Below are 27,290 nucleotides of genomic sequence, written 5' to 3' on the forward strand. Positions count from 1 at the left end.
AAATATTGCTCAGGCGTGCAGGAGTGAAATCAGGAAGGCCAAATCACACTTGGAGTTGCAGCTAGCAAGAGATGTTAAGAGTAACAAGAAGGGTTTCTTCAGGTATGTTAGCAACAAGAAGAAAGTCAAGGAAAGTGTGGGCCCCTTACTGAATGAGGGAGGCAACCTAGTAACAGAGGATGTGGAAAAAGCTAATGTACTCAATGATTTTTTTGCCTCTGTCTTCACGAACAAGGTCAGCTCCCAGATTGCTGCACTGGGCAGCACAGTATGGGGAGAAGGTAACCAGCCCTCTGTGGAGAAAGAAGTGGTTCAGGGCTATTTAGAAAAACTGGACGAGCACAAGCCCATGGGTCCGGATGCGCTGCATCCGAGGGTGCTAAAGGAGTTGGCGGATGTGATTGCAGAGCCATTGGCCATTATCTTTGAAAACTCATGACGATCAGGGGAGGTCCCGGATGACTGGAAAAAGGCTAATGTAATGCCCATCTTTAAAAAAGGGAAAAAGGAGGATCCAGGGAACTACAGGCCAGTCAGCCTCACCTCAGTCCCTGGAAAAATCATGGAGCAGGTCCTCAAGGAATCAATTCTGAAGCACTTAGAGGAGAGGAAAGTGATCAGGAACAGTCAGCATGGATTCACCAAGGGCAAGTCATGCCTGACTAACCTAATTACCTTCTATGATGAGATAACTGGCTCTGTGGATGAGGGGAAAGCAGTGGATGTGTTATTCCTTGACTTTAGCAAAGCATTTGATACAGTCTCCCACAGTATTCTTGTCAGCAAGTTAAAGAAGTATGGGCTGGATGAATGGACTATAAGGTGGATAGAAAGCTGGCTAGATTGTCGGGCTCAACAGGTAGTGATCAACGGCTCCATGTCTAGTTGGCAGCCAGTTTCAAGTGGAGTGCCCCAGGGGTCAGTCCTGGGGCCGGTTTTGTTCAATATCTTCATTAATGATCTGGAGGATGGCGTGGACTGCACTCTCAGCAAGTTTGCAGATGACACTAAACTGGGAGGAGTGGTAGATACGCTGGAGGGTAGGGACAGAATACAGAGGGACCTAGACAAATTAGAGGATTGGGCCAAAAAAACCTGATGAGGTTCAACAAGGACAAGTGCAGAGTCCTGCACTTAGGACGGAAGAATCCCATGCACTGTTACAGACTAGGGACCGAATGGCTAGGAAGCAGTTCTGCAGAAAAGGACCTAGGGGTTACAGTGGACGAGAAGCTGGATATGAGTCAACAGTGTGCCCTTGTTGCCAAGAAGGCTAACGGCATTCTGGGCTGTATAAGTAGGGGCATTGCCAGCAGATCGAGGGACATGATCATTCCCCTCTATTCGACATTGGACATCTGGAATACTGTGTCCAGTTTTGGGCCCTACACTACAAGAAAGATGTGAAAAAATTGGAAAGAGTCCAGCGGAGGGCAACACAAATGATTAGGGGGCTGGAGCACATGACTTATGAGGAGCGGCTGAGGGAACTGGGATTGTTTAGTCTGCAGAAGAGAAGAATGAGGAGGGATTTGATAGCTGCTTTCAACTACCTGAAAGGGGGTTCTAAAGAGGATGGATCTAGACTGTTCTCAGTGGTACCTGATGACAGAACAAGGAGCAATGGTCTCAAGTTGCAGTTGGGGAGGTTTAGGTTGGATATTAGGAAAAACTTTTTCACTAGGAGGGTGGTGAAGCACTGGAATGGGTTACCTAGGAAGGTGGTGGAATCTCCTTCCTTAGAGGTTTTTAAGGTCAGGCTTGACAAAGCCCTGGCTGGGATGATTTAGTTGGGAATTGGTCCTGCTTTGAGCAGGGGGTTGGACTAGATGACCTCCTGAGGTCCCTTCCAACCCTGATATTCTATGATTCTATGATTTTCACCCCATGCCAGCTTTATTCAGAATTGGGCCCTGGAAGAAGCAGCCAGCCCTTTTTATCCTGCCTGCTGGGCCCTGATTGGTTTCTGCCAGCTCCCAACCCTTCTAGCCACTGGAGGACTGATACTCATTGGTTCTACCCGCAGCTGATCCTGGGTGGCCTTTCTAGGCAGTTCGTGGAGGATTAAACTTGGTGCTCTTTTTCATCAAAAGGACACTCTGTTTGGGTGGGGTGCGCCAGAGTGGTGGGGGGCAGTAAACTCCTAGGACACCCCCGTCACAGTTGTTTTCCCCTTTATAGGTGACTTTATACGTGCAGTACAACAGGATCCATAGGTGATTCTATTCTGTGCTGCATAGGTTCGTATACCACCCGTAGCATCTGAGCCCCTCCCGGTTGCGCATTAAGCGAGGTAACATCTGTCCCGGGTGGGTCATTCGCTCTCCTCCTCTCTCCGGGGAGGAAGTGAGTGAGCAGTGGAGTCCTTCAGGACAACCGGAGTTACAAGTGAGGCTTTATAGGCAAGACGGGAATGAAACATTCAGTGCCAAAGCCGTCTGTGCACGACGCTGATGGAATTACACCTGCCGTGGCCTGAGTTTACTGCGTGTTACTGATATGACATTCCAGGGTGCGGTTTTCAAAGGTGCCCAGGGGATTTAGACACTCAGGCTTAGATCCTCAAAGCTATTTAGGCACCTAAATCCCATGGGGAGCTTGAAAAATCTCAGTCCCAACCTCTAACCTGCCTGGACCCCAATTCTGCTATCTGATGCTCACAGCCCAACCTGTATAGAGTCTGCACGGAGTCCCTTTCATGTCAGTGCAACCTCCCTCCGGGCAAAGGATCCGCACATGTGGATCAGATGGCAGGATCAGGGCCTTGGCCTGTTTGAATCCAAGTTCTCTTGCCCTAATGTATCACTCCACTTCCCCCACCCGCTGGTGGCGGCAGGGTGAGGCCATGCACATACCTAAACAGGGACTGACCCTGGTTCCAGTGAAGCCAGTGGCAAAACTCTCATTAATCTCCATGGGAGCATAATCGAACACATTGAGAAAATGATAAGGGAAGTTCCCCCCCTAACAAACATACACTGGAGAGACAGGATCTCACCAGGGATTGCTGAGACAACCAGGGTCCGACTCGGAGGCTGCTTCAGAGAAACAAATCCAACAAACCAGCCCCCTTCGATTTTTGTTCTGACCAGATTTTGACCTGCAAGCCACCATCCCAAAGGGTGGTGAGCGCAAAACTTGGGAGCACAATGACCTCCATTGGGAGCGCAACACATTTATTTGGACTTTGCAACTCTCCCCGAACATACAGTAAAACAACTTCAAATTGGTGCCACCAACTAAAATACCTCTCTTGCAACGAGGAAGTAACTGGGCACAAAGGCTGAAGATGTAGCTGCTGACGCCCTTTGAAAATCTGGCGTGGGATGTCTCCCCTTCCCCACACACCCCCCTGCGAGCCACATGCTCCGGGTCCTACCCCCATCACCCGAGTGGAAGTGCCAGCATTCGTGGCAGTTCCCACTCAGGAACACCCTGGCACCAATCCCTGCCATGCAGGCAGCTACTCACCCCTTTCAGGTTGCTCATGGCCTGGAAGTAGATGAGATACGCCTTCTTGGGCTCCAGCGGGGGGTTCCAGTACCCGCTGTACGTCTGGTTGTCCCCGACGGTGAAGGGCTTGGCTTCGGGGAGGCTGTTGGGAGGCAGCTCGGCCCCGAAGTAGTGCACGGAGCCCCGGGACACGGCGTCGTCAAAGGTCAGCGGCACCGGGAAGCAGTCCTGACCCCCCAGCTCCCGTCTCATCTTCTTGGGTCGGTCTTCCTCCACGATGACTTGGTAGGTGCTGGACACGTGAGGCGGGGAGGGGGAAGGCAGAGACAAGAAAGGACGTGAGCCCAGTAGGAGTTTGGCTTTAAAATGAAGAACTGCCTCTCCCCTGTCTCATGGCAGTCTGGGGACCACACTCACAGCGCCCCGCATCAGCCCGGGTGGTGGGAGAAAGGCAGCAATGCACCCCGGGGACATGCTCGGCCTGTAACTCCAGACTGGGGACCAAGCTGGTCAGCTGCAACACGTGCGTGCGAGTGGATTCGATTAAGGAACTATTTCTATGCACTGAGCAGAGAAGGCGGAAGCACAAACACCGATTATTTTTGTATCCGTACGAAAGAAGAGACTTCTTGGATGTATTACAATGAACATTCATTTATGCAAATTAGTTGTGGCCACAGGGCACCTGGCATGTTGGCATTGAGCCTCCTGGCAAAGCTAAGCCTGAGGACCCTGCCCTACTCCCTTGTAACTGGCTGGCAGCGTTTGCCTGAAACTCCCCACTACTCTATTGGCAGGTGCTGATCTGCTGGCAAAGAGTTGAATGGGTTCTGCTGACTCGTTGAGGCGGGAGACTTGCCACCTCATCTGGATGTAAGATAGGCGCTGAGGAGAGAGGATCTAGGGTGTGGGCTGAGCAGTCTTGAGGGAGGAGCTCTAAGAACAGGATTATGCTGCTCTTTCTGTTATCTTACTCATTTCTTTGTTAATAAAACCAAGATCATAAACCCCAGGAAGAGGTACGTCTGACGAAGTGGTTATTCACCCACGAAAGCTTATGCTCCAATACATCTGTTAGTCTATAAGGTGCCACAGGACTCTTTGTTGCTTTTCCCAGGAAGAGGGTGAGTTTGGAGTCTACCTACTGTGAGGATCAGGGAAAGGCACTTGCTTGCACCACTCTCCTAAAAAAGCCACATTCCCACGTGAAAAATCCAGGGAAGGAATCTTTCCAAGTTGAGAAAACATCTTGTGTGCAGAACAACCTCCAAGCCTGCTAAGTGCCTTTAAATCAGGCTCCCTCCCCTACAGGAAGGAATGTGCTCTGGATATAATTAAAGGTGCCATCTCAGATGATGTTTATTGCATTCTATATCCCTGTATTACTCAGCCCAGGTCACTAAGAGCAGCATATCGAGATGAGCTCTTGAGTGACTGCAGTCTTCGTGGGCAGATTTCTTCCACTCAGACACGTTCAGCCCCCAGATCTATTAAAACTACCTCTTTAATAACGCCTAATCAGAGCCAATCTTTTCCCTCCTGAGTGTGTGTTGTTGGGCACAGCTATAGGCAGAGGAAGATTAGGGGTTTGTGAGGCCCTGGGCCAGACCAAGGGGGTGCCCCTCACCACCCCTTCCACCTGTAGTACCCCCCAACCCTCCCCCCAGCATTCCTGCCAGGGAGCAGGGGAAGATCCCGTACCCGATCCCACTCCCCGACCCCACTCCCCAACGGGAGTGCCGGACGGGCAGAGCGGGGTGGGGCGCAGAGGCACCCATTTTTCTGCCCCCTTTCCCCCGCATTGTCTGAGGCCCTTGGGCACAGGCCCCATTGGCCCAGTGGCTAATCCATCACTGGCTGTAGGTTTTAATGACCACATCCTGCTGCCAGAGCAAGGCTGTGGAATTTGATGGGCAGGTGGGGCCTGGGTTATGGGTTTCCCTTGGAGAAATTCAGCACTGATGGCACAGAGCAGGAAGATATGAGGAGGTGGGAAAGGAGTTTGTTGGTTCTGAATATATTGGCAGAGTCTTCAGAGCTGATTCTGGGGATGGCTCATGACTGACAGCATTGCCAGCAGATCGAGGGACGTGATCATTCCCCTCTATTCGGCATTGGTGAGGCCTCATCTGGAGTACGGTGTCCAGTTTTGGACCCCACACTACAAGGATGTGGAAAAACTGGAAAGAGTCCAGCGGAGGGCAACAAAAATGATTAGGGGGCTGGAGCACATGACTTATGAGGAGAGGCTGAGGGAACTGGGATTGTTTAGTCTGCAGAAGAGAAGAGTGAGGGGGGATTTGACAGCTGCTTTCAATTACCTGAAAGGGGGTTCCAAAGAGGATGGATCTAGACTGTTCTCAGTGGTACCAGATGACAGAACAAGGAGTAATGGTTTCAAGTTGCAGTGGGGGAGGTTTAGGTTGGATATTATGAAAAACTTTTTCACTAGGAGGGTGGTGAAGCACTGGAATGGGTTACCTAGGGAGGTGGTGGAATCTCCTTCCTTAGAGGTTTTTAAGGTCAGGCTTGACAAAGCCCTGGCTGGGATGATTTAGTTGGGGATTGGTCCTGCTTTGAGCAGGGGGTTGGACTAGATGACCTCCTGAGGTCCCTTCCAACCCTGAGATTCTATGACATTCTGCTCACTGGGGGATCTTATAGGTTTCTGGATTCGGAGGCCAGAAGGGCCCATTGTGCTCATCTTGTCTCACCTCCTGCAGAACACAGGCCAGAGGCGCTGTCCCAGACATCAGCAGTACCAACGCCTCTGGGAAATAAGCAAAGCAAAGGGATTTGCCAGGCAGCATGTCGCTCCCTGCTCCCTTCCCTACACTGGTCACGGGGGGCGCAGGCACCCCCAAGCCCAATTTATATTGGCCACCGAAGGCTAGCGTGTGCAGCCTGTATTTGGGGTGCACTTACTCACTCGAGTGGCCCCACCGACACCAGCAAGATGGTTTGCGTGGGTCCAGTGTGAATACGGGTTGCGCAGTCTGGCCCAGGTGGGCTATGATGGCTGGCGAATGCCCCTGGGCAGACAGCTTCAGACGGAGCAGGACCGATCCCTGGACTCCATCCAGAACTCAAACCGAGCACCCGACAGCGGGGCAGAGCTCCTCTCCCAGCACCGCCAAGCTGGCCCGGAGCAGCAATCATGGCATCTGCCGCGACTTAAAGCCCCGTTTTCAGAGCAAAGCAGCTGAGGGATCCGAGCTACCCACGAGAAAAATCCAAACCCTGAGGGGGCTCCCGTAAGCCAAACCTTTGGAGGCTTCACCCTCCTGCAACTGCAAAGCATTAGAGCCAGCAGTTTCCAAAGCAAGGGGTCTGAACTGGGTGGAGGTTTGAGCCGAGAACAGTAAACAACAGAGCTCCCACAGCTACCTCTCGGCCCGAGCCAGGTGGTCCCGGGACAGCACACCTCTAGTAATCCGCCCTCCTTGTCAAGGTGACACCTGTTTATAGGCAGCCAGGTGCCGAGCAGATTGCCAGTAATTCGCAGACTCACGCATGCCTCGTGCTAATATGGCTCGGTGGCAAAGTGGTCTTTAATGGCCCATGAATCCCCAAGCAAGAGAAAAGGCTATCAGTTGCCACAGGACTTTATAGGGACTTAATATAAAAGGAAGCTAGAAAGGAGATTGCTCTGTGCTAGCTCGCGTGGACGTGGTGCCTTCCCTCCGGGTCAGGACCTAGGGCGCACACACAGCTCACACACAGGGAATGCACTTCCTTGCATACAAGAGTCTAAGAGTCCTCCGGGTGGACCCCTACCTGATGGGGGCCCCTCTGCCCTGCGCCGGCCTCAGCAACACCGTGATGGTGCTCTCCGACTCGCTCAGAGGCGACGGCATGTCCCCGTAGTCGAAGCTGGGAGCTGGAATGGAAGCAGAAGCAGGGGTGACTATTTTTGAACACGCATGCAGTGAGCTACCATCCCAAGGGGGCCAGCACCAGCTCTGACAGTTCCAGGGCCGTACCAGGGAGAGGCTACCAGAAAGGCCAGACTGGCATTAGCTGTTTGTCGACTAAGCAGTACCAGCGGTCGGTTTCCCATTGGATTTTATGAATGATATTTTTGCCCACTTGTAGCACTTTTCATCCGAGGATGTCAAAGCACTTTACTGGCTGAGTTTACCGCCCTCCTGTGCAGAGGATCATTAGTCTACAAATGGGGAAACTGAGGCACAGAGTGGCTAATGGCTTTGCCTGAGATCAGACCACAAGTACAGGGAGTCAGTGACCAAGCCAGGAATAGCCTGCAGGAGTCCTGACTCCCATCCCCTCCTCTCCTCATGATGCTGATTCCCTCCCAGTACTAATCGCTGAAACAGAATATCAGAAGTGTAGCAACCCAACTCCAGTCTGAGGTCTGTAATCTTTGCAAGTGAATGACGTTAATTACGCAGTAATGTCCCTGGAACAGAACTCTGTCCGGGGGAAATTGGCTCCTGCGCTTATCCACAGAGGTCCAAGCAAAGCCAAGAAGTTTGTTTCAAAGCAGGGCGTCCTGATCTTGAGCCAGGATTCTGTTCCACTGACTTGATGTGTGCCTCGCCGAACGGGTCAGGGTCCTGCCTGCAATCCCCCTCGCGGAAGTCTCTGAGGGCGCTTCCTGAGCCCACAGCAACTACATGAAGCAGTATCATGCTCGTGCTTGGAGGACGGCGCTCGGAGTCAGGACCCCTGGGTTCTATTCCGAACTCTGTCACCGATTCATTGTTGGACTGTGGGCAAGTCATTTAAAAGCACCTTGCCTCAGGTTCTCCATCTGTAAAATGGCTCGCCTCTACGGGGAGCTGTGAGGTGAAATTCATTATCCTGTAGATGAAAGGGGCTCTCTGAGGGCCAGTTATAGCGTGAGCTGACGGGGTGGGGTGCACTTGCAATGCCTGCTGACTGGCTTAGAGCAAAGGCCAGTCGACGTGCATGAGCCAGTCTGGAGCCAGGTCCAAATACCTATGGTTTCCTTCCACTGAGAGGTAAGCCTAGAACCCCAGGAACAAACCCCCCAGGACGGCGGGGTTCAGAACCCCCCACCTCTATACTGGGCCAAACCAGCACCTGAGATCCCAGCACCCCCTGAGCTTCACGCTGATTGTGATTGGCTTCAGCCCTTCACCTCCTGGGCTCTGACAAACCTGCTGCTTTCATGGACGGGCTAGTTCACTAAGAATGGCAGGGAGGGTGCATCTACACTGCACACTGAGCCACGACAGCGGGACCCGGCTTTGTGCACTCGGTGTTTCCAAGCCCATGCTTGAGCATCCACACTGGGGTTACAACTGCTGGACCCCGAGTCTCACAGCCCTGCTAATGTGGCCATGCTGCACTACGCAGCCCTTCTGACCTGGGTCTGTGGTTTGAACTGTGTCCACACTGCAAAATGCCAGGGCTTGGCCCTGAGCCTCAGCAGGACCGTCTCCAGCAGGCTCCTAGGACCCGGGTCCTGCGTGCTTGCAGACCCGAGTCAGACTGATTTGTATGTGGATGGAAGTGGGGCTTCGGCTCAAGACGAAGTCAGGACATGAATGGGAGCTGAGGGAAAGATTACTCAGGAAGTGGGGGTGGTGATCCATGCAGCAGGGGGTGCTTTCCGACTTATCTAGTATTGAGCCGATCCCCCTGCGCGGTACTCGGAAGCACGGTGTTGTGGAGGTGCTGTCCTTTGCACGAGGCAAGAAAAAAACAAGGTCATTGGAGCTCATGTTCATGAAAATCCCATAGTGCTTTGCACAAGTTAGGGCGTTAACCAGAGTGTCCTGGCAAAATTCCGGCTCAGCCAGTTATGTTCTACCTCTTATTTCTCCCTAGTACCATAGTCTTCTTTGCTTCCTGTCCTCAACTGCCCTGCTGCTGTGTGCTATTGACACAGTGGCCTCGTTCCAGCCCAGAGGCGGTAGCATTTCAGAGACGGAGGGAGGGTTTGCCATGATTCCAGAGTGTGCGAGGCATGTCGGGTTCCTTTGGGACGAGCGGCGCTGCACAGATGGGAGGCGCTCATCATTAACTCGCAGTGCTGCGAGGAGTGGAAATGCATCTCCCAGTGACATCCTCCGGCTGACCCCCTGTCCTCCTCTCGCTGCCTGCAGCCCCTGATTCATTAGCAGTGGAGGGGATCCAGGTGACGCTGGTTTGCAATTCCTGTGCCCCCATTAGGAAACATCTCACTCCATTCAGAGCTGTTAACAGTTACCCACAGCCGTTAGCAAACAGCCCTAAGTACTGCATGGCTTGTTAATGAAGCCCAATTAATCCCTCAGTTGTGTATTTCCAACTCAGAGACAGTGGTTGTTTCATTGCTGTAATCTCCCGCCAGCAAGTGCAGTCATTGCTGCGTTATGGGATCATCCAGAAGATACAAGCTTGTTTCTCCTCGGGGGCGCCAGCCTCCCTCAGCGGCGTTGGCTAGAGCTGCTGCAGCTCCTAACACACTCGCAGAAGGTGCCTGGTTACACAAAATCCCTGGATTCAACTGCCTGGGCCATGGGGTAGCTGTGTACGAGTCCTAGTGACTCAGCCCCCCAGCGGTGGCACAAACCCGTCATCGTGGGCCTTGAGTGGCTGATCCTCCAGGGAAGGGAAACCATGCGAGTGCCAGGCATTGTAGACATTACTAGCTCCAGTGCCGGCCCAGAAGACAGCTCCATGGACGGGCAGCGCCACTCCCGCGCATGCCTCGGGGTGAGGCAGATACCAGCGCACTTAGCCGCACCACGCCCTTTGGCAGAGATGGAATTCGGCCCAGAAACTCCATGCTGAGCGTTTCTCAGGTAGCCAACGGGCTGACGTCTCAGAGGCAAGGGGTCTAGGGGCTACTTGATCCAAGCGGTTCCCAGTGCCTGCACCCCGAGAGGCGCTCCATGAACACAGAACGAGAGGGGTGGCAAGACGTATCCCTGAGGGACGCTGGATACAAGGGCCTCCAAGGTGGAGGAGCAGCAGTTCCCCAGCATCATTCCCTGGGGCCTTTCGGAGAAAGAAGGAGGAAGCCCAATGGAGGGGCTGCCCACCCACTCTCAGGGGCGTCACTACCTCACGTTCACTGGTAACAAGGGCTGCTGAGGGGTGTGACAGAACCAGTATGGACACTGGGTTTGGTCCACTGCCAGGAGCCGTCAGCCATCAAGATGAGCACCGTCTCCCATCCATCCCTGCCCTGTACTGCTGGAACTCCAGAGAGGCTCAAAGAGAGGCACATCATTAACTTGCGCTGCTGCGAGGAGTGGAAATGCATCCAAGTAGGTTTTGCATCTCCCAGTGACATCCTCCGGCTGACACAGAGAACCTCTCTGTCCCCTGACCCCTGTCCTCCTCTTGCTGTCTGCAGCCCCGATTCATTAGCAGTGGAGGGGATCCAGGTGACGCTGGTTTGCAATTCCTGTGCCCCCATTAGGAAACATCTCACCCCATTCAGAGCTGTTAACAGTTACAGAGAAGCAGCTACGCATTGCTGGAGCCACCTAAAGGAGATGAGATCTTTGCAAACAAGTGGAGATGAAACCTTCCTGCCCCCCAAGACATGGAGGACACTGGAGGTGCTGTGTATGCTACTACCAAAAAAAAAAAAAAAAAAAAAAACTTTGGGAAAAGTCTTAGAACAACTTATTGGGCCCGTCTCTTCTGCCCCTCAGCACGTAAAGCCTGGAGCCTTACTCACCCTGGCTGGAACTTTCTGCTCAGCTCCCACGGTCGGGATGGGATTTTTAAGAGCTTGTCTCCCATTCAGCTAGCTAGCCAAGCAGCCAGAGTTTCAGAAGAGCCCCGCGTGTTGGGTGCAGACCAGCTGCTGAACTGGTCTGACCATCTGGCCCCAATGGGAGCTTCCGGGAGCGAAGGTCTTGGGAAAATGCCAGCCAAGGAGTGCAACTGTGCGGCGCTCAGAGGGCAAGAACTAACGCGTGGGGAAACGCCTACAAAGCTTGCCTCCAATAGCTTGTCCAGGTATAAAAACATCCCCACTCTAACCTCTCTCGTTGCAGTTCTCGAAGCGTGTGCCAGACGCCTTTGGCAAATGGAGACCTCACTCCCCTTGGCCAGCACTACAAGGCTAAAACTACAGCACTTTAAAGCTGCCCAGAAAAGCGGTTGTTGGACTGAACACGGCCTGACCCAGGCCTCCGGCAGGGACAGCAACGGGGGTGGAATTCCACATTGGAGGGGAAGCGGAGGAAGAAACCTCTCGAGCCAGTGGTTTTATTTTCCTACAGGCCATTCACCAGCCTGTGTATCAAAGAACTCTCCAGAGCTCAGCCTCTTTTCTTCAGGGACTGAAACTTTATTTCTCCCAAATAAGATAGTTTAACATAAGCTGCACCTACAGACCACGTCCTTTCCCCTGAGCTGGGGTCTCCTGCAGGAGCCTATCTACTCCCTGCGGGTCTCACTCCCCAGCCCCCTGCCTGGGAGGTAAGGCAAGTCCCTCTACTCCCTTCTGCTGGAGTTTGCACCATCTAACAAGATGCACAGCCCTCCCCAGCACAGACAGGGTCTCCTATCTCTTCCACCTCAGACACCACTTCTCACTCTGGCAAATAATATCGGTTCTCCGAGCCCATTTGGGGAGCGCTGCAGGGCCGGCGGCCGCGTTCCATTTCTCCTCCTGCTGCCCACCTCCGGCTAACGGATTCCACCAGGGCCGCTCCAGTGAGCTAGGAAATGTGTTCCACCAGCACCCCAGCTCGGGTCCGGTGTAATGTAAACAAGGCAGCTCGGGGGCCGCAGTGCAACTCAATTACCCAGCAGGGCTGTTTTCCATTTGAATTCTGACTGCGGGGTAGCCGGGGGAAGGGGGAGGGGATCGTCGGAGCATGAAGAATCCATTTCAAGGGAAGGCGTATTTAACGGTGCGAGCCCAGTGGTAGGCAGAGGAGGAGGGCGCGAAGAGACCCTGATTGTGCACTGTCAGTCTCCGGCTAGGGCTGAGGCCCATCCTGACTGTCACCGAGCAGCCTGGCTTCTGACGTCTCTCTCTTGCCTCCTGGAAGGGCAGTGCAGATTCCTGTCGGATCGGGTATTAGCACAGTGGGGAAGCGGCTGCCGGTGCACGGGGCATGGGGGAAGAGGGTTCATTGAGGGTGCTGTGGACAGGCAGGACGGGGTGCCCAGAATAGGAGATGGAGGAATTTTTCTTTGTGCAGCTAGTCACCAGTTCAAATCCAAGCCAGAGGGGCACTGGACATTGGCTGAGAGCCACTGCGTGCCGTGGGTGGAGTGAGGCAGTGGGTGGAGTGAGGCAGTGGGCTCCGTCTAGTTCTTAGCGGAGAGACAGTCACAGCACTGAGTGACCAGCTTTTTGGCAGCCCAAACCGAGAGGCTGATGACTGCATAGCCGCGAACTCCCTTTTCTCCCCGTGGCTGGTCCCTGCAGCTCAGGCTGGCAGGAAGCGGGCACTGCCACTCTCCAAGCTGTGCCTGTCTTGGGGAGAAACAGAGTCCCGTCTTTCCCTGGCACGGAGGGCCGCATTTCCCAAAGCACGCATGCTAAACAGTGCACGCAGCCGCGAGCTTCCGAGCCCTGGTGTCCACCTGCCGGCTTGCACGTTGCAGCGTGGCGTTAGCACGAGCAGTAACTTAGACAGAGCCTGCCCCAGCACTGTTTAAGTTAATGGGGGCTTTATCGCTGTCTGCTGGACTGAACCTCTGGAACAGCGGGGAATCCGACTGCCCCAAAAGGAAAACAAATCAGTGGTTACTCTGGGAAGTGGAAAAAGGGCCAGGGGAGAAGGGGGAGGACAGGACGCAAAGAAAGATCCAGTTGAGACTGCAAGGAGAACCTCGGGGAGGCTGATTTCTGGGGGTCTGGCCATGCCCCTACCCCTGTGCCAAGGCTCTATCATGCCCACAGTGGGTTGGGAGTTTGGGCTCACATGCCGGCATAGATACAGACACGGAAAGAGCAAACCATTTTCCCCTCCTCTCCAATGGGCCCAACCCTGCCACCCTCTCCCCCGCCCGAAGCCAGAGAGCCGGCATCTCGATAGCCTACCGGAGATGTTGGTGGTGATCTCGGTCAGCGCGGTCTGGCCGAAACCCTTGCCAGTGCGCGCCCGCACGGAGAACAGGTAGGTGGTGCCCGGGTGCAGGTTGGAGAAGACGTGGTAGGTCTCATTGCGGAGCTTGGAGACGGTGCGGCGGGGGCCTGGCACGTTGACGGCTGGGTCCGAAGACTCGATGCTCTGGTAGCTGATCTAGGAGAACACGAGAGACCGTGAGACAGCCGCCTGGCTGCCATCCCAAATGGGAGGAGAGGGGGATAGATAAAAGGGCTCATGGGGGAGCGGATAGCAGGAGGTCAGTATGAGGGGATTGTGCAGCAGCGTGTTTGGGTGGGGCATGCAGATCTGGTCCCGTGAGCGGAGTGCCCCTGCACGGAACACAGACGTGGGGAAGAGATGGGAGCAGTGCGGGGCTGCTTTGGGTTTTTTAAATATAGAAAGAGGCCTCACCAATCTATCCCTAAAACAAGCTTGGCGTTGAATTTGAACTGGAGAAAGTGACCAGCTGGGAGCACTAGACAGACCCAAGACTGTGCAAGAAACCTGACAGCACCCTCTGCTATGCCACCCTGAGACCCACACACTGCCCTCCCAACACCCCTCCCCTGCAGCCCCCTGACATTCCAGCGCTGGGCCCCCCAACTGCCCTCTCTTGAGCAGAAAAGCCTGGGGAGAAAAGCCTGCGGGGAACCAAGGTCAGCTAGCACCCAACCGATTCATTTTTAACCTCAGACCTAGCAGCAGATTTGAACCCTTCTCTCCACACCCCCCAGGCTGGTGCACTAACCCACTGTGCCCCGGACCCATTCAACAGCCACCCACTCAGTTCCCTTCAGAAACCGGGCTTGTCCTTTTGCAGCTAAGAGCACATGCCGGGGCTCCGGTGTGAAAAGCCATTGCAAGGGGATTACAGGGGCATTCAAAGAGGGACACGCAGAGAGACAGAGACCCATTGTAAAGAGGATAAAAAGCAGGCTGGATCCCACCCCCCAAAGCAAGGGCTCGAAGGTAGCAATAACGATGCAGTAGCCCTTAATCTCCCTGATAGAAAACAGCGGCTCCCGAATGAAAAGCTGAGCCTCCATCATTCCCCACGCAGCGCAGATCAGGCAGCCGCAGCAAGGGGAACGTAGATAAGGCATCAGCTTTTCATTTGTCTGTTTCCGCGCTCTGATAATTTTGTTGATGCCGGAGAGGCCGGCGCGAAGGCTGAAAAGCAAAGAGAGATAAGAGGGAGTCTTGCCTGACTGCGTTTGGGAGACAGAGAGGGGCCCTCCCGCGAGCGTCCCCATTCGGGAAACACACCGGCCACAATGTGACATTTTCTCTCCGCACTGAACCGAGCGGAAAGAGACGCCCAAAGAAAGTCTCTCCTCAATGCCTTGCTGAGAAAGGAACAAACTCTACCAACCGCTCCTGTGTTGCCTAACGCGCTGGGAGTGGACCGGACGGGTTGCCAGATGTCCCAGTGCCCAGCGAAACGCAGCAGTCTGGGGACTAACGCTACCCAGAACTTAAATGGCGCTTTGCATTCTCAAAGTACTGTACAAACACTTCACGGATTAGTCCTCACTGCTGGCTTGGGAAGTAGCTGGTACTGTCCCCTGGGGACATGGAGACACAGAGAGGGCTAACGGCAAATTTTCAAGGGTGGACTCTCATTTTGGGCACGTCTGTGTTTGGATGCCCAACTGCAGAAAGGAGCTAGGTCGGATTTTCAGAGGTGCCAAGCACACGCAACTCCAGGCGAAGCCAACGGCAGCTGCAGGCGATCAGGCCCTCTGAAAGTCAGGCCCTGGGTGTCCAAAATGGAGGCACGCAAAATTACATTTTGGGACCTAAATGACTCAACCAAGGCCACAGAGTGAATCAGTGGCAGAGGGAAGATAAGAACTTGGACACTCCTGGCTCTATGAGAGCAAAATGATGCAATTTTTATGACTCTTTATTAGGCTTTGTACCAGGGCCTGGTAACTTTTCAAGTCTTAGTTCCAGGACTGGAGATTTGTGGTAACAGGATTACAGACATTTACGAGGATGCTCTTAGAACGTATCCGCGTCTCCAACACCCCGGCCCCAGGTGCTTCTCCCTTCCTGCTGAACAACGCCGCAGAACCTACCTCATACTGGGTGATCAGCCCGTTGGCCTCCAGTGGCTCTTCCCACTTCAGGAAGATCATGTCCTCCAAGGGGGTGAAGGTGAGTGACTCTGAGGCGATGCCTCCGGGGACTAGTGACACAAAGAGAAGAACAAAGGAACAATGACATTCTGCAGGGGGACGCCAGTCTGCGCCGGGCGCTCGGCTTCGCTGAAAGCGCTGCTGGTCAAAGAGGAGTTAAAAGCAAACAAGAACGCCATCTGCATCATTATGTCCCTCCCGCCCCCCGCCAATAAAACCCCACCCGCCTTTCAGACAATGCTGGGGGCACGGCTCAAGCCCGGGAGATTCAGCATTCAGGCTCACACACCTTCCGCCGGTGCAGCTCCTGGCCCGGACGGGGTTTAGGCTCTTTGGGGATTGCCTGCAACCCCCAGGCCTTTTGGCCCCCATCCAGCTGGAAAGCAAATAGCAGCCGCAGGGCGTTTTGACTATAAAGGGCCAGATCCTGAGCTGGTGGAAGGTCCATTGACTTTACCCCAGCTGAGGATGCGGCCTGCGGCGTTCCCGAGCTAGGACACGCCGCGGGGACTGTAGCACGCAGGCAGGGCTCGCGCAGCAGCCTCCGGAAACCAGGGGCTACACGGGAGCTGCTGCTGAGACACCTCAGCTTGCCCCCCGATGCCCACAGGTAGACAGGCTTTGTGCCGTCACTGCGACCTCCGCCAGCCCAGGGGGAGAACGCACCAAGCAGCCAGGGGCCGGACTCTTCCTGGAGCATTTGGAAAGGACAGTGTCAGTTCAGTGCGAAGATCAGGACAGCCCAGTGCTGTCTCTCTCGGCCATGTACGGGACTGTAGCGGGGTGGTCACCCCGCTCCTGCCCTGAAGGGCTTCAAACAGCCCTGGGAGCGCGCTGGGGCAGGGGAAAAGCTGGGCTGGTTGGGGGAAGCAGCCACAGGTGGGGCCATGCACCGACCAGGTCACACCTGGCCCTATAAGAGGCCTGAGGGCCAGAGGCTGAGAAGGAGACACTCTCTCTCTAGCTACATGGAGAGAGAAGGACCTGGCTGCCTGGGAAGCTGAGCAGGGGACCTAGGGTGCAGCAGTGCTGGGGAAGGGCAGAGGGAGCTGGGGAGCTCCAGCCTAGCAGAGCCCCAGGCTGCAGGCCAAGGTGAGGGCCCAAGAAAGGGTCCTAGGGCTGCAGAGGCAGATCTAGGCAGAGGCAGCTGGTCTGACCCCCCTTGCCGATGATGAGTGGTACAGACTGCCGTCTGTCCCAGGGGGCGGGGGCTAGATGATGACTGACAGTTGCCACTGAGGCAAGGGAGGGATGGGGGGGGGTTCCCCAGGGAGGGGAGACCCAGACTAAGGGGGCACTGCCGAGGGCAGAACCCTCATCTAGAAGGGCGGAGTCGGGGTGGGGGACGCAGGTGAGGGAAAAGCCGTGCGGAGTCGGGTTAGGGGGGCCAGGCAGAGTCAGGTTAGGGGGACGCAGGCGGGGGAAAGGTCGGGCGGAGTCAGGGCAGGGGGGCGCAGGCGGGGGGTTCAGGAGGGACACAGGGCCAGCGGCAAGCGAGACATCGGCCTGCAGAGGGTGCTCTGGGCTGGAAAAGCTAATTCCCGAGACGACCAGCAGGAGGCGCCGCGCCAGTGAGTCTTTGCTTCGCTACAGGGACGTTGAGGATGGATCTGCAGCAAAGGGGTTCCCGAACCGCAGTGGCGCCACAGACGCACATTCCTACTTTGGCACCAGACCACCTTGCCACAGAGGATGCGAACAGAAAAGACTATTTTTCTATGGCTATGCAAGTATTGCTAGACCCAGGGATGCTTCTCCAACATCAGTATGGGCTGCTCAGGGAAGGTGCATGATGCTCACATCTTTAAGACCACAAGACTGTTCAGAGACCTACAAGCAAGGACTTAATTCCCGACCAGAGGGGTTAACACTGGCGATGTTGAAATGCCACTAGTGGTCCTGGGCAACCCAGTTTATCCCTTTCTCCCCTGACTCATAAGGCCGTATACCGGCCACCTTGACAGGATCAAGGAAATATTCAACTGCTGGCTCAGCAGGTGCAGAATGACAGCTGAATGTGCTTTTGGTAGATTGAAGGGACGCTGGTGTTGTTTATTTGCAAGACTGAATCTCAGTGAGAAAAATATCCCAATGGTTATAGCTGTCTGCTGTGTCCTGCACAATATCTGTGAAGCAAAGGGGGCAAAATTGCCGTTGGGGTGGAGGGCAGAGCTGGAGCAGCTGTCTGCTGAGTTTAAACAGCCCGACACCAAGACTATCAGAAAAGCTCAATGCAGAGCTATACAGCTCAGGGAGGCTTTGAAAAAGCACTTTAACAGTGAGCCACAGTAAGGCTTGTGGTGGATTGCGCTCTACCTAGGCCAGATGTTTGGGGGCCTGTTAGGAATTTTGTGGTGCTTGCTGCACATCTAAGGATATAACACTGTTAATGCACCTCTTGATTTTGCACTGCTTGCTGTACATTTATGATGATTACACTGTGTTTGTTACTGATCCTAAGAGTTGTGTCACGCTGTACAGTAACAAGTGAGTGGGTGCTTTCAGAACAGCTAGGTACTCTGTGGTGAACTAATAAAGATGAATTCTTTTCCAAATAACAGAATTTTATTCAGTAACAAAATCCGTGAAAAGAAAAATCTGTGCAATTTAAAAGCAAATACTTTAAAAACTCAATAAATTAATAGAACAGAACATTTTACCTAAACATACAGCAGCCGTGGCTCTCACGGGTCAGTATATGTGATGCTGTGGTTGTCCTTAATTTCAGGCGAGGATTGCAAAGTAACTCCATGACTGCTTCACAGATATCTCTCAGGAGGATTCAAGGGACATCCCTGTGCACGTAAACAAATTGCTTGGCATCCCCCGCTCCCACCCCACCTAGATTAATGAAAAGTTGATAGCTGTGTCCTGCTAACTTGGGGGCACCATCAGCACATCACTGTAATGGGAAATACATTTACATGCTTACCCGAGCTTCCTTCCCCTGCACTGGGCTCACACATGATCGACTGCTGAGACTGACCAGAAAACAGATCCTGGCACATGGCATAGCTGGTCCCATCCAGTCGCATGTCCCCCTTCCTCCTCCTCTTCTTCCTCCACCGCCTCCTCGCTGTTCACGCCAGGGGCCCGGGACTCAGGCTCCTCGGCAGTTTCTCGAGTGTGGGTGGTGGCGGGGTCTCCCGAAGTACGGCACACAGTTCTTTGTTAAAGTGGCAGGTCTGCGGCTCGACACCAGATCAACTGTTGGCCTCCCTGGCCTTCTGGTGCACCTGCTGCAGTTCCTTTGCTTTCACGCGGTGTTGCTGCTGGTCCCTGTCGTGCAATCTGCTTGTAGATGTCCACATTTCTATGGCTGGTCCATAGCTGGGCCTGCACAGACTCTTCTCCCCACAAGCCCAGGAGAGCCAATACCTCCTGTCTACTCTAGGCCGGAGCGTGTCCGGAGAGGGTAGCCAGCGTGGTCAGACAATGGGGAGCTGCTAGGTGTGCTCTCCACGCTGGACAATCAGGAAACGGCATTTCAAAAATTCACACGGCTTTCAAGGGAGTGGGGGAAAACTTCTGGTCTCCATGACCGCCAGGCAGTGGAGTTCACAGCGGTGACCACAGCAGTCAGTGTCGGGCCTTGTGGGACAGCTGCTGGAGGACTGTTAGGGTCAACATCGCTAACACAGCGTCTACACTCCCATTGCATCACCATCGGTACATGGACCACGGCTCAACATCGCTCGGGAAGGTGGTGTTGCTACGTTGGTGTACAGCAGTGGGGGCAAATTTTAGTGTAGACACATGCACACTAGATCAATGCAAGGCAGCTTACATTGACCTAACTTTGTAGTGCACACCAGGCCTAAAATTTAGGTCCATTTAGGTACGACCCTCCGGGATGTGAAAAATGTACATCCTTGGGAGGCGTACATGAACCGACCTATGCCCCAGTACAGACACTACAAGGTCGACAGAAGAATCAGTTGTCTGCTGGGTTTGAACCCAAGAACTCTGGATCTAAAAATCGTGAACCTCTACTTGGCTCAGCAAAAGGGACGAAGAAAGTAGCAGACTCATGAAATTCTAGGCATACGCTGGCCACTCGAGAGGGACAGAGAGACAGACTATGTTAACATGGGTTACATTTGTATTCTTCACTCTCCCAAGCCTGGAGATTGTGCTGTGCACTGCTCCGCCCAGTCTGATAAAAGCCTTGCGTGAGATCTGATCTGCAAACATTTTGGCAGTTTCGGCATGGCACCACCATTCCCTCTAATTAGCAATAAGAATAATAATCCCCACCACAAACAGCAACAACAAGTGAAGACACTAAGATCGATAGCCACTCATTTAGCATGGATTTCTTTTTTCTCTCCCCAACCCAAGGTGCTTATTAAGGAGGACAGAACAGGCAATTGCTTTGCAGAGATCACAATTCATGAGTAGTATCATCTGCTGCAGGCGTTAATGCTTGAAAAATGCACCCTCTAATTTGAGACAGAGGGAGCAATTATACCCACTTACAAAAAAAAATTACACATCGCGCACAGGGACGGAGCTGCCGAAAGAACAGCACGGATGAAAAGTCCAAAAACACTATTAACAGCCATTAGCTGGGCCCTCCCGAAATTGCCTGTTTGAAAAGAGGCTTTTGGGTTGTATGCTCCATTAAGGCCGTGGCTAGCTGTTTTGTTGAGCTCTGTGGTTTGGGTTCACAGGGGCTTGAGCCATATACATTTCTTGCCCTGGGGTTCCACTTTAAGTTAAAACTACCAGGAAGAGAAAGCCCTCAGTTAAAAGCCTTGAGCATCCCCTAGTTCTGCACTGAATAGGCATTTTCAGTTTTGATGCAAAGCTGTCGCTCTGCCAAGACTCACTGGAAACTCGGCTCCGGACGCTTTGCAAGCCTTGGCCAGAGATTCGACTTCCTAACAAAACCTGGTGAGTTTCTTGTGTTTTTGGGTCTAGCTGCAGATAATTGGTTTCAATGCATTTGCTCCTCTTCTGTCTGGGAGTGAATCAGGATTTCCTCAACTCTATCCATGACTTGCTATCACTCCCCAACCGATTCTCACCCGTAGCTGTCTGGTTGTGTGGGTACTCAATAATCAAGGTGTGTTGGCCAATTCCCATTGGATATGGAGGTCATATGGAAGTGATTTTGTTGCCTGATTGGAGAAAGCGGACTCAAGAGTCGGGATCTCAGTATGAATACCAGACCCTGATTCAGAACGGAACTTGAACATGTGCCTAACTTCAAGCTCCTGCGTAACTGCACTGAAAGTCAATAGGACGCTTCGGGGGTTTAAAAACCAGGCACGTGCTTAGGACCAGGCTGAATCTTCAGACCACAGTCAAAATTAGTTTTTCATGAACATTGATCATGTCCATGAATATCTCGGCCAGTGAATGCGTTTGATGGGATACGCTCTCCTCTCCCCACCCCGGAAGCGGCTGCAGGTGAAGGGAATTCAGTTCTTCCTTCGAACAAACGTCCACGGACAATTTTCTCGCAGCGTTTTTGCTCAGATCTAATTCCACAGCCATGGGACAGGGATCGCCTTACGTGCTGTTCCCGCCGTGCAAATACACTATTTCCACTTGATTTACAAGTTAATTGAATCCGCAGCGCCATGTCGTACACGTGTACACAAGACACTTATTAAATTCATGGAGCATTAGGGAAACCTTTGGGGCAGAGAGAGATTTTTTTTCCTCTTGGAAACAAATGCACAGAATTCATCTGCAAATTGAAACCGTGCTCAGCATTATGCAAATGCTCCATTTAATTACCAGCGTTTGGAATGCACCTGACGTTTCACCGCAAAGGACACTGGAGCAGAGTCTTCCAGGGCACATTCCCCTGCTGCTGCGATTCATAACCCTCCGTGGCAGCCTGGAACTGCAGAATACATTACTTTCTCCCAGAGCACCTCTCATCTGAAGATCTCAATGGGCTTCAGTCGCCAATTAAGTCTCACAGCACCCCCTAGAGGCCGTTCTGATGCCACAGACAGGAGTGCAGAACATATGCAGACACACATATTATGTATTCTTTGTATCGCAGTAGATAGATGGGGGAGTGCGTATGGGGGCAGACAGATCATTCTGATTGCTACAAATAACACGCCAATTAATGCACAGTTTGGGGGGTTCAGTTATAATCAATAATAGCAATAACCACGCACACAGGCAGACCACAAGTGTGCACAAAAACCCCCAAACAAATAATGCACACCTTTCACAACGCAATAGGGAACATTCTTTCACCGTCCTATTGAATGCTGGATCATCCAGGAGAGATCTAGGTCATTAAACATGCTTCTATGGACAACAAGACCATCCAGGATTGAAATAGCTAATGCCAACAAAACATTGTAGAAGGGATGCATAAATTCACCCTTCAATGAATCGCCAATTGCTAACTCATAGGGACTTCCATGGGAGGCAAATTATCCCACATCTTACTACTGCACCTTCCTCTGAGACATCTGGTGCTGGCCACTGTCAGAGACAGGCTACTGGTCTGGATGGACCGCGGCTCTGACCCAACCGGGCAGTTCCTATGTTCTGTAAGACACCAGGTTTTCCCGAGCTCTGTTCTGAATGCTCCCTCTCCCAGGGCAAGAGGTGCAGAGAGAACAGGTGTGTGTAACAGCTGGCTCCCTGCTGACTCCCTGATACTCAAGTTTGGGTTTTATTTTCAGCAATAAGGGTTTTTAAATGTAGGGGATTCTTCCAGACACGGGGGAAAAAAATAGGAAAAATTCAGGGAGCAATAGAAGTGGTACGAGTTTTACATGGTCTGTGGCGCAGTCTGAGATACAAAATCAAAGCAGTATAAATCACCATTTCATACCATCTTACAGGGACCCTCACTGCGAGCTCATCTGTGGTCACCCCCCATCATCCATCTCTCCCGGCCCAAATCCACCACCCCGTCTCAGCCTCCTCACAAGCCTACATGGTCAAACCCGCCTCTGCGTCCATGGTGCTCGTCGCCAAATGCGCCTCCCACGCATGGCCCTCCGGGCCCAAGTTTGCTCTCAGTGTCACGGGTGCTCTGGGACAGACGTGTCCTTTCCTCAGCTCCCCGGGATACACGCCTTGGATGGCTTAGAGGAATCAGAGCTGGCACCAGGAAGCCACATCATCAGTCAAGAGGTTGCCTTGTTTCTGGAGTCAGTTGAGAGGGACCCTTTCCTTTAGTATTTCTTTGCAATCTTGCTGCCAATGGTGGAATGCCGACAGCGCCGGCTCACACATCCACACCCAGCTCCCTCGGTGCAACTCATCCCAAACTAGCAATACCCTCTGACACATCATTCCCAGCTCCCTGCAGCTCGGGTAATGTCCCTCCGTCTTATCCTGCCCCCCCATGCTCACACAGCTTTGCTGATGCCCCTCCAGCTATTCCAGTCCAGAGCCCACACGCACGCACACTACCTCTGCCGAGGACCTTCCGTCCTGACCTGTCACCCCGTCAGCTGTTCCGATCCGGGGTTTACATTTGCACAGGTACTGCTGAATCGGTGCAGTGATTTTCCAAGGCAGATAAATCAAACATCCAGCTAGAACTAAGTAGACTAGCGGAGGGGGGGGAAGGCTCATTTCACATGTGACCTGTATCTGAATGGGAACTCAAATCTCAAGAGGCAAGAGGCATTCGATCCAACCCAGCTGCCCTGCTGAGCGGCGCTGACTTAGTAATGTGCAACTGACAGCCGTATAAACACTGGAACACGGCAGTTTAAGTGAACTCTGGTGATTTCCTGAGTACCGGGCGCCACGCCGCCGCGCGTAGAGATTGCCGAAAGGGTGTGTGTGTAGCAGGGGAAGGTCGGCAGGAGTTTATTCTTCCATCGATTGTATCTTTAAGAGGCTTTCACTCCACGGGAATGGAGAAGGAGTTATGCTTTTGTTGTGCCAAAACTGAATCCTTTCACGAGCTTTTTTTCCACCCTCCGTAAACACTTTAAATAAAGCAACATACACACACTCACGCCTGCCTGTTAAGTACAAAATGATTTGCTCTCCTAAGTGGTGTATCGCTAATTACTCAACTATTTTACCCTTCTAGAGAAGAAAATGCTCCAAGCGCTTTGACTCGTGATAGCTCGAGGGATGTGGGGGTGCATGAGTGCTCGTGAGCACGAGTGCGTGTGCACACGTGTGTGTGAGCGTGTGGGGGATGTACATGCACACGGGTGTATGCGCATATAGATGTATGCATGTGAATCTATGAGTGTGTCTGTGCATGTGAATATATGTGTGAGTACACTTATAAGTGAATGTGGGCAGGGTGCATTCACACGTATGTGCCTGCATGTGTGGATGTGCGTACATGTAGCGGTGTGTGTGCATATGGATGTTTGCACACGTGTGTGGGGGGATGTATGGGGAGTTATGTGTGTGTAAATATGTGTGTGTGTGTACATGCACATCTTAATGTACGTGTGTGAATGTGTGTGCATGCACATGCATGTGTGTGCATAAGCATGTACACATATGTATGTGTGTGTGCGCACGTGTGTTTGGGGGGGATCAAAATCCCCCCTCAATGCTGCCATTACAGCCTCATTTCAAGGACTCCTCTCAAGACACCCAGGTCTATGCTGAGACCTTTGTGTAGACATGGCCCAGCATCTCCAGCCAACCGATGGAAGCGAATTCACATGCGTCACCTTGTGGCTGGTCGCTGGCGCTTAATGAACAAGCGGACGATCAATGGACCATCTGCTCCCTCTTGTTGGCCCCCCTGTGCACACACAGAACAGAGACAGGGGAGGACGGGGACTGCAGTTGAAACTGCTCATGCCTGACTTGCAGGCTCAGGTCCCTGTTCCAGCATGTGCGAATGGTATTGACGGCAGCTCCCTCGGCCTCTGGAAATTTCCCTCCCGCCTCGAGATGAGCTCTGGTCATTGAGCTCCGCCTGCTGTCTCGCAACAGAGACGTTTCATCACATGATGTCCTAGCACGGCCATTGAGGGGACGAAGGCGAGTGGCACTACCTCTTTTTCTGTGCCATTGATCTCTGTGTGAAGGGGATAAATTAGGAAGGGGGAGTGGGGGTGGCTTGAACCACCTGTCTCATAAAAAACACTTTGCAAAGTTTGCCGCAACTTGCAGCCGGTTTCCGGCTGAAACAGGCAGCAGTGGGGAAGGCAAGTGTCAGAGGTTTCGTGAGTGCAGTAGAAAGGGGCCGCTTTGTTAGCTCCCAGGAGGCACCTTGAAAGGGAATCTTTCCTTTCCCTTTGATGGGCTGGACCATTACAGCTTCGGGTGCCTTATCTGCCAACCCAGAGCCCAGGCAGGAAAACAAGCCACAGAGAGATGGGCAAATACAGTTCCAGTGAGATAACTGACTCAAAGGTGCCCCCACAATCTGTGCCATTTCAGAGGGGGGGGGGACATTTCACTTTCGCTTTGTAGCTGAGAAGGGAGCCTGACCCAGCACCCCAGGTGCAAACAGTCCCAAGTTCAGACCCGAATCCAAACTACCCAGCTGAGTCCTTCCCCACGGGCTGTCGGCAGGGTCTGAGCTGGGGACCTCCAGCACTGACGCACAGACCACGTGGGGTAGCTCCATTAGCTGGCGACATTAGTAGGCTGTTATCTTCTACCAGGCCAGTCAGTAGGGGAGGCAACAAATACTTTGCCAGTGCGTTACTCTCCCTCTGCAAGGATCCCAATGCCAGCCATTACCACAGATTACCACTGCCATGCGGCTACCTCTGGCATAGAAGGCAGAACCCAAGTGAATCACCATACAATGCACACGAGTGGGAGGAGAGGAAAGGTTGACCAAGGACGACAGAACACAGCAGCTACTGTTACTAAAATGCCATGGGATGTTTACTGTCACTGCAGAGCAGATGGGACCCCATTTTTGTTTTGTTTTTTAAGGTCTCATCTGAAAGTCCCACGAACGGTGAACTACTCAGAACTCTGCTGATCTCCCTAGGCGGGCTGGGTCACCCAGCCAGAAGCCCAGTTCTCCCTCCTGCTGGACGGGACCCACTCCCATTGGACGGGATGGAAAATACTGATGTTCCATGGAATGAAAACAGAGGGACCCTGGATTCCAGTGTATCTAGATGGGCCCAACTCAATGCCCAGGCAATGTTCACACTCCAAACACAATTGTGTTATTGCAACCAGGTCACAGCACTCTGGATGGGTCACAAGAAACAACTGCCCTGTGTTCGTAGAGGAGCTTATCCAAGCCAACACTGTGTGTGTGCACCTCCACCCGTCCTATGCTGTATAACCATGTTTGTACCAGTGCCTTCTGGGAAAATCTGGGCAGCCATCTCACAGCGCCTCAGGAGCAGGGGATTCCAGGCATCTCTCGGACTGCCATGGTAAGAGGAGGCAACTGTTTTTCATACGGAACGACTCAGGTAGAGGAGAACCCTCCTTGCCTCCTTCCCAACGGCATTTCCACCTCCACAACAAAATCCTCTCTTTGTTCTTTTCCACTCCGTACCTGGCAATTTCTTTCCCAATGACTCATCTAGGAACCTCCAGCCTTCCGCGGCGACATGCAAACAGGGATATGCAAAAGAAGTTTGCTTCATGTCAAAAAAGCCAAAATAAAACACGATCAAGGGTCCTATTCTTCACAAACCTTCACCGCCGTCGTTAATTGCACGGGTGCTTGCTTGTTACAGATTTCCAGCCTATTTTTTAATAAGAATCTTGGGTTGCTCTTAGACTTGGAGGGCGGGACAGATACAGAAGGAGAGAAAACTCTTTCCAGTTACAGTTTTAAAAAGTTTACAACCTGGTGCTTGCTTGGGAAAGCGACTCGGTGAAATGCGTCCTGGGGCTCCATGATTATGGTATCTCCGTCTTTCCAGATCAGATGTGCCCAGTTTACATGACTATTACTATTATTACTTATTATTTGCATTAGGGTATGGACTAGAAACCCTAATAAACTCCATTGCGCTAGGCGCCTCACAGACACGTAGGGTACGTCTACACTGCAAAAAAATGTGTGTTCTTAACTAGGGTTAGTGAATCTTAGTTCAAATAGCAGTGAAGACGTGGCTTTTAACTCAAGTTAGTGGCTCAAGTTCTATTTCAGGATCCCCTATAGGGTTTAACTCCAGCTGTTAAAACAAGTCAAAAGCCGAGTCGCCGTGTCTGCACTGCTCTTTTAACATGGGTTAGATAATCTGAATCAGGAAGACATGTTTTTGCAGTGTAGACATATCTTGACCCAAAGAGCTTGCAGTCTAAAGAGACAAGAGGAAACAAGCACAGAGAGATGATGTGATTTGCCCAAGGTCACAGGGGCAGGCCTGTGGCAGAGACAGGAACACAGCCCCAATCCGGTGCCTACCACTGGATCATACTGCCTCTCTACAAGCCAAGCTGGGGTCTTTCTTCTCATGCAGCACCACTAGCAACAGCACTTCTGCCGGGCCAAATTCTGTACTCCTGTGTAACTCAGCTGAAAAAAATTCCCCCATCAGGAAGGAAGCCGGCCCATCATCTTCCGCGTGACTCTGCAATTGGAACGTATTTAACAAGTCGGACGATGATGCATTCCCTGGTACAGAATCCAGCTCGCTCACCCAGGCCTGAGCTGGCACTGCAGGGCTCCCAGAGAAGCAGCAGAGACTTATCTTAGCCACTAACGTCCGCAGATCTAACTTTGGCTACTCGCAGGGGACGGATTTTGCTGACT

The 27,290-nt window shown here is 52.7% G+C and overlaps 1 protein-coding gene across 5 annotated transcripts in view; it reads right to left on the reverse strand.

Moving 5' to 3' along the window:
* Positions 1–27,290, reverse strand: part of PTPRU (protein tyrosine phosphatase receptor type U) — a 282,850-nt gene that overhangs the window by 87,124 nt on the left and 168,436 nt on the right. For all 5 annotated transcript variants that reach the window (XM_065576904.1, XM_065576905.1, XM_065576903.1 and 2 more), the window contains exons 9-12: positions 15,575–15,684; positions 13,445–13,646; positions 7,231–7,333; positions 3,472–3,745 (exon numbers count right to left, since the gene is read on the reverse strand). In XM_065576904.1, the coding sequence (XP_065432976.1) occupies positions 3,472–3,745; positions 7,231–7,333; positions 13,445–13,646; positions 15,575–15,684 (689 nt within the window). The remainder of the gene's footprint in view (positions 1–3,471; positions 3,746–7,230; positions 7,334–13,444; positions 13,647–15,574; positions 15,685–27,290) is intronic.

Source organism: Chrysemys picta, chromosome 23 (assembly GCF_011386835.1).
Source record: "Chrysemys picta bellii isolate R12L10 chromosome 23, ASM1138683v2, whole genome shotgun sequence".
Classification (NCBI taxonomy): Eukaryota; Metazoa; Chordata; order Testudines; family Emydidae; genus Chrysemys; species Chrysemys picta.